The sequence below is a fragment of the Trachemys scripta genome, unplaced genomic scaffold (assembly GCF_013100865.1).
Source record: "Trachemys scripta elegans isolate TJP31775 unplaced genomic scaffold, CAS_Tse_1.0 scaffold_26, whole genome shotgun sequence".
NCBI classification, from domain to species: domain Eukaryota; kingdom Metazoa; phylum Chordata; order Testudines; family Emydidae; genus Trachemys; species Trachemys scripta.
The window spans coordinates 3,606,763-3,620,671 of NW_023260511.1; the positions used below are offsets into that span (position 1 = coordinate 3,606,763).

The window sequence follows — 13,909 nt, forward strand, 5'->3', positions numbered from 1 at the left end:
TTCTGCCCTCTGGAGTACCAGACATGCTAGAGTGGGCTGACTGCCTTCAGGCAGACACCAAGCCTTGCAGGCTCGGGCTACCCACCTGACCTTGCAGAACCAGCAAGTGCAGAACCAGGAGTGAGTAAGACAGCTGTGAATGGAAAATGCCACTCTCCAGCCACGGCCCATGGAGCCCTGTTCTCTGATACATTTGCCTGAATGGTTAGATGGTAACTGCCAGCAATTCCGGGGGTTTATAACCAATGTCACCTTCGGTTCATGATGTGTCCTCAGTCCTACTCTACTGATTGTGCAAAGATGGTTATCAGCCTGGTATCAGGGGAAGCCCAAGACTGGGCCTCCCCTTTCTGGAGGGCAACATCCTGGTGCTATCAAACTGGGAAGTCTTCCTCTGAGCCACGTCACTTCTATTGGATGATCTGCACCAAGTTTGAACTGCTCAGGCTGTCCTAGGAAAGATCCCACAGGGGCAGGGCACCACAACCTTCTCTGCAGCGCATTTCCATCACCTCCCTGCTGATACAGGTTGGTATGAGGTATTCACTGATCATACCTATGAGTTCATATGAAGGGCAAAAGTCTTAAACCAACTGCACCTTCCTTGGACCCTATTTTCTCAAGATTTGATTTCATCATCACATATTGTCCCAGAACCCAAAACAGCAAGGCCGAAGCCCTGTGCCGTAACATTCTCAGCACAGTTCCTCACCAGGATACACTTGCATTGATTCGCTCTACCTCTGCCTCAGGAATTCCACCTGATGAACAAATCATTGTCAACAAACAGCACAACTCCCAGAAAGGGATCAGGAACAGGAGAGGAACATTTTGGTGTTCTTCCAGGTCCAGCAACAGTTGTGGTCTGCCATGATTTTTTCTAGTGGAACACTTGGGGAACTGTAAGACCTAATGGTTAATATCCCATCCCTTTTGGTGGCCCCGGATGTGCCCCATAATACAGTCATTCATTGCCTCCTGTGATATTTGTGCCTATGCCAAGATGACACACACCCAGAGGTCTCCTCCATCCCTTGGACATCCTATCTCAACCTTGGGCAGCTATTGTGTGAACTTTATTGTAGAATTACCTGAGTCCAACAAATTCACAGCAATACGGACAATAGCGGAACACTTTCCTAAAATGGCCCCATTTGTCTCCTGAACGGGCATACCCTCCGCTGAAGGGGTGGTCCAACTTTATATAAACTGCAGTCCGCCTCCATGACTTTCCAGAACCCATCATCTCTGATCAGTGGCCTCAGTTCATGGCCTGGTGCTGGTGCCCTTTGCCTGATGAGGGTCCACACGTGTCTTCTCTCCGCATACTCTCCAACATCCAGTGGCCAAAAAAAAAAGGACCAACCAGATCCTCGAACAGTAGCTGTGATGTTACATCAGCCACCACCAGGGTGACTGGTCCTCACTTCTCCCTTCTGCAGAGTTTGCATATAACAACATAGACCATTCATCCATGGATCAAAGACCACTTTCCACCAATTAAGGGTACCACTCCTGATTCCACCTGCAATTACCTATGTCTTCTCCTATCCCAGCCTCCTCAGTCCCTAGTACAGTGGATTTATCAGGCCCATGAGGTATGAATAGGCAAGTGAAGACTATAAACAGTACGCAGACCATCATTGACAGCAAGGCCTCACCTACTCAGTGGGACAAAATGTATGGCTCCCTATGGAGCATCTCTATACAGTCAGATCCACTCACAAGTTGGCCTTTCAGTTCCTTGGCTCCTTTAGGATCCAGCAATAGGTTAACTCAGTCATTTTTGAACATCAACTACTCCACTCCTAGGAGTTTCACCCAGTGTTTCATGTCTCACTTTTGAAACCCTACCTGGAAAGCTCTTGATGATTACCTATTCTGTTCATTCCCTCTGGGGCACCTGGCACTGGATACTGTCGGAAGACAGGATAATGGGCTAGATGGACCTTTGGTCTGACCCTGTAGGGCCATTCTTATGTTTTATATTGTTCTTTTGGCAGGCTTTGGTATCTTAACTGGGGATACGGCCCCCATCACAACAGAGGGCTGGTGGAAAATATACCCACCCCTGCAGTTGTATGAGCGTTGCATAATGATCACCCCCAAAAAGCCCTGTCCAGCGTTGCCCAGAGGGCTCACATGGCAAAGGACTGATGCCAGGGAGATGTCCTGGAACCTGGTCCACTGGCTGTTATGAGCCAGTAAGCACCAGCCCACCCCCTTACCCCCCACTAAACTGCTGACAGCTACCAGACCTACAATCTCACCTTTGACAGAAGACTCCCTTTCTGTTATCTGATTGGTGGAATGCTGTGGGTTCTGATTGATTCTCTGCTTGTATTTAAATGAAGCACAGGCCCAGGAAGTTGTCAATGAAACTGAATTTTTCCCTGCTCATGACTGTTTCCCTTGTGTTACCTGCTCCTTCTCCCTGATCTCCTGGTAACCTGACCCTGCTGCCTCCTCACACCTGTCACCTGCTCCAACACTAGGCCTGACCACCCACATCCCGGTCATGATACTCAAGCAGAGCTAGCATTTGTCTGGCTCCCCAAGCTGGGAAGCTCGCTCCCTGCTGCAATGCAGATGTACCCAATGAGCCAAGAGTCTCAGCACTCACAGCACATGTCAGACTAAACAGTTGTAAACAAACAACAAAGTTCCATATCAGCTGCTAAACAGAGTACAGAAATTCCCCGAGGGCACTGCCAGGAATGAGGGGAGGGAGAATCACACCAGAACATGTATCCCATAGACAGAGGCCTGCACTGCTGCAGCCTGTCACCTGGCCTCAGACCTCCTATTTCTGTGCTGTGCAATCCCTTTGTGGTGCTGATTTGCAGAAGTGTGTAACTCTAGGGTCTGAGTCCCTCCAGTCCATGTGCATTAAATTCATTCTCCATTGTTAAGGATGATACTGAAATCTGAACTGCAAACTCTGCAGTGTTTCTTACATCCCAGAGCAGGGGGAGATGATCATGAAGGTGACTGAAGTCTCTACATTGTATAGGGGATTTTTCTATCTCGTTACAGTGTGAAAGCACAGACACATGTTTACTGGGGGTTAGCCAAGTACCTGATTCAAAGACCTTCCTCTCAGCATCTGAAATAGAGAGGAGAAAAGAGTTAGACACAGAGCCAGGGGCTGTGTGCCCCATAACCACTGGGGTTAGTAACAGACCCCCACAGCCTCACTCCCAGTCCCAGTGCAGGAGACAGCAGCTTCGATAGGATCCGGACTGTCATTTAGTAAAACACACCAACACGCAGGAGCCCTGGGATTTGCAAAGCATCTAACCTTGATGGAAGATGAGTGTGGATCCGACCACAGCTCTGACATTTGCAACCCTTCCGTCTAAGGAGAATTCCTTTTATGTGTTACTAACAGCCCTTTGGAGCATCAAGCTACATGCTCCAGATGTAACTATGGGATGGACATGCAGATGTTTGGGGCTCAAATCTGGGATCTGGGCTTTGCAACAAAGCATGAAAACATGAACCATGTTCTAGAAAGCAGTTGGCCCCCTTCTCTTGCATCAGAACAATGATGGCATTGGATTGTCAAAGGCCAGGTGACACGTGTCTGTTTACCCAGACTTGAGAGCAGGTGATCCTGTGTCTGCTGCAGAGAAGTCACAGGGCTGCAATGGGACTGAGATGACTAATGAAACTCAGATTTTGGCCCAAACTGTTCACTCAGCCCTGCCCTGCAGTGTTGGTGCTTCTGGATCTGCTCAGCACTGTGTGTGGCTGGGAGCCTCTGCCAGGGGCTCTAATCGGGAGGTGGATGAACTTACCAAGCGTCTCATGCAGCTTGGCACGCTCTGGGGAGAGAAGAAAAGGAGACCATTGTGGGTTCAGTGTGGGTTGTTCCAAGAACAGTGACATGGAGCTGTTCCAAACTTTGGGTACATCTACACTGCAGCTGGGAGTGAGCTTCCTTGCTTGGGCAGGCAGAGACGTATTAGCTCTGCTTGAGAGGATGTGCTAAAAGCAGAGGGTAGCTGGGGGCAGCATGTGCAGCAGCTTGGCTTAGCCGCTCAAATACAAACTCACTTGGACCTCCTGGGTACGTACTTGGATGGCCACCCTGAGCCGCTGCCCCTGCTACCCCACCCATGCTGCTGTTGTTACTGCACTAGTTCAAGCAGAGCTAGCGAGTGTCTGGCTACCCAAGCTAGGAAGTTCGCTCCCAGCTGCAGCGTAGATGTACCCAATGAGCGAAGGGTCTCAGAACTGACAGTACATGTCACACAAAACTGTTGGTAATGAAGAAAAAGAAGGTCTCAGATCAGCCCCTAAAAAGAGCCCACAAATTGCCCGGGGGGCCCAGCACCACTAGCTGCTGGCACTGCTGGGAATGAGGGGAGGGAGCATCACATAAGAACATGTATCAGGTGGAGAGAGGCCTGCACTGCTGCAGCCTGTCACCCAGCCTCAGGCCTCCTATTTCTGTGCCGTGCAATCCCTTTGTGTTGCTGATTTGCAGAAGTGTGTAACTCTAGGGTTAGTGGTTGGCAGGAGCTTAGCTGGGAAAGGGTCCGTGGGGCTGTGTGGCACTGAATTAATGTCCATCCCTAGAACCGTGGAGTCAGGTTCTGTCTCGGCTCTCATGAAAACACTGTTGGTTGTGGCCCAGAATGTACCTCACTGAGCACGTACAGAGTGTAGTAGGGCTTGGAATCTATGTTCATTTGCGGCCCAGGCCTAGAGTAGGAGGGGGGTGTATGGAGGGAGAAAAAAAAACTGGACCAGACTGGAGTTCAGGGCTGGGCTAGCAGGGAGGTAGTGGGTGGGGAATGAGGGACACCAGCAGTGCCATGGGGAGCCCAGGGCTTGGATAGGTGGGGGACTGAGGCTGGGACTGAGGGGCACTACCAGAGCTGCATGCAGGGAGCTCAGATATTTTGTGTGTCAGAACTGAGATATATCCACAGACATGGATGGAGGAAGTTTACTCAGCCCCTGACTGAGGACTTGTCTACACAGTCCCATAGTTAAGCCTATAGGGTTGTGATTTGCAGCATGGACGAAAATGCTACTCTGTAACTGTCCTGTGTGTATGTGGCTGATATGCCCTAAACAGTACCTAATTCACACTAACACAGTCCTCTTCAAATAGGACTGTATAAATGCACACTAGGAATCTTTTAATTCACGCCCACAGCATCCACAAGGGTTGTTACAGTGCAACACTTTGGTACACGTTGCTATTCACACTCCCATAATCTGACTTGTTGGGCAGTGTGGACATAGCCTGAGCCCCTCCACTCCTCGTGCACTACATTCATTCTCCATTGTTAAGGATGATACTGAAATCTTAGCCGCAAACTCTGCATTTTTTCTTATGCCCCAGAGCAGGGGGAGATGATCATAGGCGTCGACTCCGTGGGTGCTCCAGGACTTGAGCACCCATGGGGAAAAATTGGTGGGTGCAGAGCACCCACCGGCAGCTCCCTGCCCCGCCCCAGCTCACCTCCGCTCCACCTCTGCCTCCTCCCCTGAGCATGCCGCCACCTCCTGCTTCTCCGCCCTCCCAGCGCTTGTGCCGCAAAACAGCTGTTTCGCGCGGCAAGCCTGGGAGGGACAGGGGAGGAGGGGGAACGCGGCGCGCTTGGGGGGAGGAGGCAGGGCCGGGGCGTGGATTTGGAGAGAGGTTCAATGGGGCAGGGAGGGGGGGAGTTTGGGCGGGGACTTCAGGTGGAGGAGAGGGGTGCGAGCATCCACCGGTGCCAACTTTTGTTGGCGCCTGTGGAGATGATCATGAAGGTGACTGAAGTCCCTACATTGTATAGGAGATTTGTCTATCTTGTTACAGTGTGAAAGCACAGACACATGTTTGCTGGGGTGTTTCTATCTTGTTTACTGGGAAAGCACAGACACAAGTACCTGATTCCAATGCCTTCCTCTCAGCATCTGAAATAGAGAGGAGAAAAGAGTTAACAGGCACCGTGTACCCCATAACCACTAGGGTTAGTAACACACCCCCACAGCCTCACTCCCAGTCCCAGTGCAGGAGACAGCAGCTTTGATGGGAGCTGGACTGTTGTTTTGTAAAACACACCAACACGCAGGAGCCCTGGGATTTGCAAAGCATCTAACCTTGATGGAAGACGAGGGTGTGGATCTGACTACAGCTCTGACGTTCGCAACCCTTCTGTTTCAGGAGAATTCCTTTTCTTTCTAACTAACAGCCCTTTGGAACATCAAAGTTATGCACTCCAGATGTAACTATAGGATGGACGTGTCTATGTTTGGGGCTCACATCTGGGATCTGGGCTTGGCAACAAAGCATGGAAACATGAACCATGTTCTGGGAAGGGCCCAGAAGAGCCTGCACTGCAGCAGTCATCTATAGAGAGTGGCCAGCCCCCTTCTGCTGCATCAGAACAATGTGATTGGCATTGGATTGTCAAAGGCAGGGTGACACCTGTCTGTCTACCCAGATGTGAGAGCAGGTGACGCTGTGTCTGCTGCAGAGAGCTCATAGTGCTGCGATGGGACTGAGGTGACTAATGCAACTCAAATTTTGTCCCAAACTTTTCACTCAGCCCTGCCTTGTAGTGTTGGTGCTTCTGGATCTGCTCAGTGCCATCTATGTCTGGGAGCCTCTGCCCAGGGCTCTCTAAGGGAAAGTGGATGAACTTACCAATCGTCTTACGCAGTTCCTGGCATTCTGGGGAGAGAAGAAAAGGAGACCATTGTGGGTTCAGTGTGGGTTCCAAGAACAGTGACATGGGGCTGTTCCAAACGTTGGCTCTAACATCTTGTCAGAATAATGTGGGTGGTGGGGCCCATCAGAGTGCACCTCAGAGAGCCCACCCAGAGCATAGTAGCGTTTTGAAATTCTGTTCATTTGATGGCCAGGCCTAGACTAGAAGAGAGAGGGATCAGGACAGGACTGAGGAGCTGAGGGCTTGAATAGGAGGGAAGCTGTGGGTGGGGACTGAGTGATGCCAACAGAGCTGGACCTGGGGGAGGAAGCCCAGTGCTGGGATAGCAGGGGGGCTGCAGTCAGCAGCAGTGTTTGTCCCATGGGGACCCCACTGCAAAGCTCAATTCCAGGACCCCTTCCACTGACTTTGCATGTATGGTGTGTATGAGGGTGGGGGGCGGTTACAGGACTTGACAGGATTGTGGATCTCTGGTCTGGATTACAGGGAGGCAGTGGGTGGGGATTGAGGGGCACTGGCAGTGCTGTGGGGAGCCCAGCACTGATATAGCTGGGATGCAGTGGGTGAACACTGAGGGACACTGCCAGAGTTGTGTGTAAGTGGGGAGCCCAGCATTGGGATAGCAGCCATTTTGCAGGTCAGAACTGAGATATACCCACAAACCTGCATGGAAGAAGTTTGCCCAGCCCCTGGCTCAGGCTTGTCTACACAGCCCCATAGATCAGCATTTGGGGATATGATTTGCATCATGCACCAAAGTGCTGCACTGTGACTGCCCTCTAAACATCACCTAGTTGGTCCTCTTCAAAGACGACTATTGGAAACGTAAACTAGGAACCTTTTAGTTCACACCCAGAGCATCGAAACAGGGTTGTTACAGTGCAGCACATTAGTGTGTGTTGCTATTGACACTCCTGTAATCTGAACACTGGGCAGTGTCGACATAGCCTGAGTCCTGCCATCCTATATGCATTAAATTCACTCTCTGTTGTTCAGGATGACACTGAAATCTGAGCTGCAAACTGTGCAGTGTTTGTTTATTTCCATGGCAGGGGGAGATGACCATGAAGGTGACTAAGGTCCATAGAGTGCATGTGGTGATATTTCTATCGCATTATAGTATGAAAGCACAGACACACATTTACTAGGGTTTAGCCAACTACCTGTGTCCAAGGTCGTCTTCTCAGTCTCTGAAATGGGGAAGAGAAAAGAGTCAGACCCAGAGACACACATTGGGTGGTGCTATACACTGCCTAATGACTGGGGTTTGTCACAGACATCCTACGCCCACACTCCTAAACCCAGTGCAGGAGCCGGCAGTTTGACAGGAGCAGGGCTGGCGGTTAGCGAGATGCACCAACACACAGGAGACATGGGGGAGTCTCTCGCTCCTTAGCCCCTTTCTACACACACATTTGCACCAATTTAATTAGTTGGGTTTCAAAACACACCTTGAGTTAAACTGGTGCAGGGCTGTGTGTAGCACAGGCCTGATAGAACCATGGGGCCGGGTCAGTTACTCCACAGCAACGCCTGTGGCTAGTTACAGAACAGCACTGATTGCTAGGGGAGTCTCATCCAGCCCTCCCCAGCTGGAGGAATGTGGCCACGAGAGGGCATGGCAGAGACGAGATGAAAGAGGAGGATCCTCAGAGCTCTTCCGGGTTGTGACTGCCGGGAGAACCCCAGTCACCGTGCTGGCATGTTGTATCCATTCTCTTCACCTTTCATCTGTATTTCCCTGCATATGTGTGTGCAGTGCCCAGCAGAACGGGTTAGCACCACTCAGCACCATCACAATGCAAACCAATATTGTTACTAAATATTGAAAATTTCACAGTGGAATAAATTAGATGTGTGCACTTAGTAAAACGTTGCTGCTGTGTCTATTGGCCCATATGAGAGAGGGAATGTCACAGATTTCTAGAGTTTCAGGCCAAGCAGAACCATTAGTTTATCCGCTCTGACCTGCTGTATATCACAGGCCAGAGAATCTCATCCAGTTCCCCCTGCACTGAGCCCAGTAACTCAGGTTTGACTACAGCAGCTTCCAGAAAGGTGCCCGGTCTGGATCTGATGCCAGCAAGAGATTAAGAATTCATCACTGCCATTACGAGCTTCCTCTAGTGGTTAAACACCTTCCCTGTGTCCTGTGCATTCGACAGTCACGGGGATGGAATCATCTCACAGAGCGTCATTGACCTTCCCATGTCATTTCCTTTAGCCACCGAGCAATTGCCCAGGGTTAGTGGGACAGAATGTGACCCAGATTTGTCACTGCAAGCCCATCTCCCTGCTGCAGCGATGTGCAGGGAATCTCACAAGCACAGACCCTTTGGGTTTCTAGTTTGGTTCTGCAAAATACACATTTGTCAACCTGTTACCATCAGCATGTTTGAGAACGTGGGGGAGATGAGGAATTACTGGGCAGAGTCTTCCTGGCTCCATCCCTTCATTGCACTGAGCCCCTAGATAACACTAAGCAGTCATAGAGCTCACACATCTCAACAGACAGAGCAAGAGATACTGCAGGAGACCTACCAAGATTTAACAGAGTCTCTTCTTTAGAGCGTTTCTTCTGAGAGGCCTTTCGCTTCGCTGTGAGACAGAGAATCAGACATCGCAGTGAGACAGGGAAGGAAGGGGAAACACTGAGCAATACACTAATACAGGTGGGCCCAGGGACCCCGGTGTGTTTGTTAGTTTGGTTTATTTCCTAAAACAAATACAAGATAACTATCTGAACAATAAAATGCTCCCAGGCCCCAGCCCAGTGCCCTCTAGGGCCGGGCTTTAAACATGTAAATAACACAGTCCCATTACCTGTGTATCCAAGATATGCACAACCTCCAGCAGCAATGAGAACCAGAGTGACTATCACCCAGAATGCAGCCAGCCAGGGAGAAACCCGGGGAAAGATGTCACCTGGCAAACAGAGAGCACAGTGTGTGAGGAGCACAGAACCATTCTAGAGCTGAAGTTTGCCATTTGGCTTGACAGCTGAGTCCTGGCTCAGGGACCCCAGAAATTCCCAGGACTGAAGGGAACATCCCCTTCATACTCTAATCACAGCCACAAATGGGAGCATTGGAACCAGAGAAGCCAGCGCATCATCAGTTCCAAGACCCAGGACTCTGCTCTCCCAAATCATAGAATATGAGAGTTGGAAGGGACCTCAGGAGGTAATCTAGTCCAACCCCCTGCTCAAAGCAGGATCAATCCCCAGACAGATTTTTGCCCTGGATCCCTAAATGGCCCCCTCAAGGATTGAACTCACAACCCTGGGTTTAACAGGCCAATGCTCACACCACTGAGCTATCCCTCCCCCCTAAAATCTCTCCTGCTGCTACAAGCCAACAGCCAGTAGCTCCATACACAGCCCTGCCTGTTCAGCAGAGAACAATTGTTTTCCTAGCTGGCCCCAGTGTGTCATGAGTTCATGGATCCATAGATGTTAAGGCCAGAAGGAGCCATTATGACCATCTAGACTGACCTCCTGTATAGCCCGGGCCAGAGACCCTCCCGCACTGATCCCTGCATCCAGCCCAGAACTTCTGTTCCAGCTGGAGCAGATGTTATAGAAAGAGACGCCCAGTTTGGGTCGAAGATTCCAAATAATGAAGAATCCACCACATCCCTAGGGCAGTTGTTCCAACAGTTAATTCCCCTCACTGTTAAAATCTGCACCTTATTTCCAGTCTGAATTTGTCTAGCTTCAACTTCCAGCCATCAGATCTTGTTCTTCTTTTGTCTGCTAGATTAGAGACCTATCGACTCAAAAATCTCCTTCACCTTGTGCCCACAACCCCCCTGCGGCAGCTCCCCCCCCCCCCCCCCCCCCCCCCCCCCCCCCCCCCCCCCCCCCCCCCCCCCCCCCCCCCCCCCCCCCCCCCCCCCCCCGCCCCCCCCCCCCCCCCCCCCCCCCCCCCCCCCCCCCCCCCCCCCCCGCCTCCNGGCCCCCCCCCCGCAGTACCCCACCCCAGCTCACCTCTGCTCCACCTCCTCCCCGAGCACACCGTCACCACTCCACTTCTCCCGCCTCCCAGGCTTGCGGCGCCAATCAGCTGGGAGGAAGAGAAGCAGAGCAGGGCAGTGTGCTCAGGGGAGGATGCGGAGTAAGGGTGGGCTGGGGCGGGGAGCGGTTCCCCTGCGCGCTGCCCCCCATTACTTGCTGCAGCTGGCCCTCCCCGCCCCAGCTCACCTCCACTCCACCGCCTCCCCGAAGTATGGTTTTGGCCACCCCCAACCACTTGGCGCCCTAGACGGTCACTTAGTTTACTTAGTGGTTGCACCGGCCCTGCCTGTGTAGGTACTTACAGACCGTGATCAAGTCACCTTTTAACCATCCCTTGGATAAGCTCTATAACTTGAGCTCCTACGTTTCTGACTGTGAGGCAGGTTTGCAGATCTCTAATTGTTCCTGTAGCTGTTTTCTGAGCACTTTCCAATTTGTCAACATCCTGTTTTAAAGTGGGAACACCAAAACTGGACACAGTACTCAGCAATGGTCTGGCTAACACCACACACAGGGGTGATGTCACCTCCTTTCTCCTGCTAGATATTCTCATTTATACAGACAAGGGTTGCATTCACCATCTTAGCTCCAGCATTGCTCTGGGAGCTCACGTTCAAGTCCTTTTCAGTAACTGCTTTCTTGGATAGTCTCCCATCCTGCAATTGTGACCTACGCTCTTTGTTCATAGACGTGTAAACTTGTGTGGCAGGGAGCTGCTGGAAAAGCCCTTAATCAGTGCCTGCCACTCCAGCCCCAATCAGGGAGAATGGATTGGGGCTGGGTGAAGGTAACTGACCACACCTGCCAGCCTCATTAGCAGGAGCTCTAAGGCTGGAAGGAAGTGAGAGAAAGGGTGGGGGGTGGAGAGTAAGAGCGGGACGTCAGACTCAGAAGGAGTAGGAGCCTACTAGTCTGTTTCTGGCCCAGCCTGTGGTAGGCCAAGCAGTTGTGGAGCCTGTATATAGTGGGAAACTGGTAGTGGGAAACTGATCACAAATAAAGAACACGGGTGTGGCACCAGATTGACGTGTCCCTGATTCATGGAGGAGAGGGGCCAAGGGACTGAATCCAGAGGGGTGCAGTGTGTATCCTGTTACACGTGGGGGCTTGTCTGGGATCTCCTGCCACCACCTGGGCACGGTTACCCGAAGATGGAGGGAACCGTGCAGTGGCTAGCCAAGCAACAAGAGGAGATGCAGAAAGCACTGCAGGCCTTTCAGTAATCCCACCAGGTGGAGAGGCAGGCCTTACTCGCCTGGCAGGCCGAGCAACAGAAGACCCTCCAGGACTTCTTCAGGGAGCAGGCTAAGGTACCGCAGCAGCTCCTGCACAGGTTGGTGAGTTCCCAGGGAGGTGATGGCAGCCACATGCCAGGCTTGGGCTTATGTAAAATGGGCCCCGCCAATGACCCTGACGTCTTCCTGTGTACGTTTGAGCGGGTGGCCGTGGGCACCGGGTGGGACAAGGCGACCTGGGCCCTGCAACTGGCCCCCTATCTGGATGGCGAGGCGCAGGCTGCCTATATGGAGTTCAGTGATGAACAGGCCAAGGATTATGATGTGGTAAAGGTGGCTGTCCTACACAGGATGGGGCTGTCAGTGGAAAAGTACCGGCAGAAGTTTCAGGAGGGCTGGTGGACACAGGGTTTGCGGCCCCGAGCTTTTGCCAAGAAGCTCACGGACTGGGCCACTCGGTGGTTGAGGCCGGACACCCAAAGGGTGAGAGAGTTTATGGACAGGATGATCCTTAACCAATTTGTGCAGGGTCTCCCAGAAAACATAGAATCATAGAATTATAGAAGATTAGGGTTGGAAGAGACCTCAGGAGGTAATCTAGTCCAACCCCCTGTTCAAAGCAGGACTAACCCCAACTAAATCATCCCAGCCAGGGCTTTGTCAAGCCAGGCATTAAAAACCTCTAGGGATGGAGATTCCACCACCTCCCTAGATAACCCATTCCAGTGCTTCACTGTATTGAAATCCTTTTTCATAATATACAATCTAGACCTTCCTCACTGCAACTTGAGACTATCCCTCCTTGTCCTGTCATCTGCTACCACTGAGAACAGCTGAGCTCCATCCTCTTTGGAACTCCCCTTCAGGTAGTTGAAGATTGCTATCCAATCGTCCCTCACTCTTCTCTTCTTCAGACTAAATAAATCCAGTTCCCTCAGCCTCTCCTCATAAGTCATGTGCCCCAGCCCCCTAATCATTTCCGTTGCCCTTTGCTGGACTCTTTCCAATTTGTCCACATCCTTTCTGTAGTGGAGGGCCCAAAACTGGATACAATACTCCAGATGTGGCCTCACCGGTGCCAAATAGAGGGGAATATTGACTTCCCTCAATCTGCTGGTAATGCTCCTACTAATGCAGCCCAATATGCTGTTAGCCTTCTTGGCAACAAGGGCACACTGTTGACTCATATCCAGCTTCTCGTCCACTGTAATCCCCAGCTCCTTTTCCTGAAGAACTGCCACTTAGCCAGTCGGTCCCCAGCCTGTAGCAGTGAATGGGATTCTTCTGTCCTAAGTGCAGAACTCTACACTTGTCCTTGTTGAACCTCATCAGATTTCTTTTAGCCCAATCCTTCAATTTGTCTAGGTCCATCTGGATGCTATCCCTACCCTCCAGCGTATCGACCTCTCCCCACAGCTTAGTGTCATCCGCTGACTTTCTGAGGGTGCAATCCATCCCATCATCCAGATCATTAATGAAGATGTTGAACAAACCAGCCCCAGGACCAACCCTGGGGCACTCCGCTTGATACAGCTGCCAACTAGACATTGAGCCATTGATCAATACCCATTGAGCCTGACAATCTAGCCAGCTTTCTGTCCACCTTATAGTCCATTCATCCAATCCATACTTTTTTAACTTGCTGGCAAGAATACTGTATAAGACCATATCAAAAGCTTTGCTAAAGTTAAGTTATATCACGTTTTCCCAACATAATGCTGCATTGTTTCCCTCCTTTATTAAAAGGATTTTCATAGAATTGTAGAATATCGGGGTTGGAAGGGACCTCAGGAGGTCATCTACTCCAACCCCATGCTCAAAGCAGGACCAGTTCCCAACTAAATCATCCCAGCCAGGTGCTTTGTCAAGCCTGACCTTAAAAACCTCTAAGGAAGGAGATTCCACCACCTCCCTAGGTAACCCATTCCAGTGCTTCACCTCCCTCCTAGTGAAAAAGGTTTTCCTAATATCCAACCTAAACC

General features: G+C 51.1%; 2 protein-coding genes across 2 annotated transcripts in view; both read right to left on the reverse strand.

The window, feature by feature from the left end:
- Positions 1–13,909, reverse strand: part of LOC117870321 (butyrophilin-like protein 1) — a 71,767-nt gene that overhangs the window by 33,859 nt on the left and 23,999 nt on the right. The window contains exons 5-11 of the mRNA XM_034757423.1: positions 9,501–9,602; positions 9,219–9,275; positions 7,841–7,867; positions 6,653–6,679; positions 5,893–5,919; positions 3,801–3,827; positions 3,080–3,106 (exon numbers count right to left, since the gene is read on the reverse strand). Of these exons, the coding sequence (XP_034613314.1) occupies positions 3,080–3,106; positions 3,801–3,827; positions 5,893–5,919; positions 6,653–6,679; positions 7,841–7,867; positions 9,219–9,275; positions 9,501–9,602 (294 nt within the window). The remainder of the gene's footprint in view (positions 1–3,079; positions 3,107–3,800; positions 3,828–5,892; positions 5,920–6,652; positions 6,680–7,840; positions 7,868–9,218; positions 9,276–9,500; positions 9,603–13,909) is intronic.
- The window catches only part of LOC117870340 (butyrophilin subfamily 3 member A2-like), a 131,441-nt gene that overhangs the window by 16,343 nt on the left and 101,189 nt on the right, over positions 1–13,909 (reverse strand). The gene's annotated exons all lie outside the window — the stretch shown is intronic.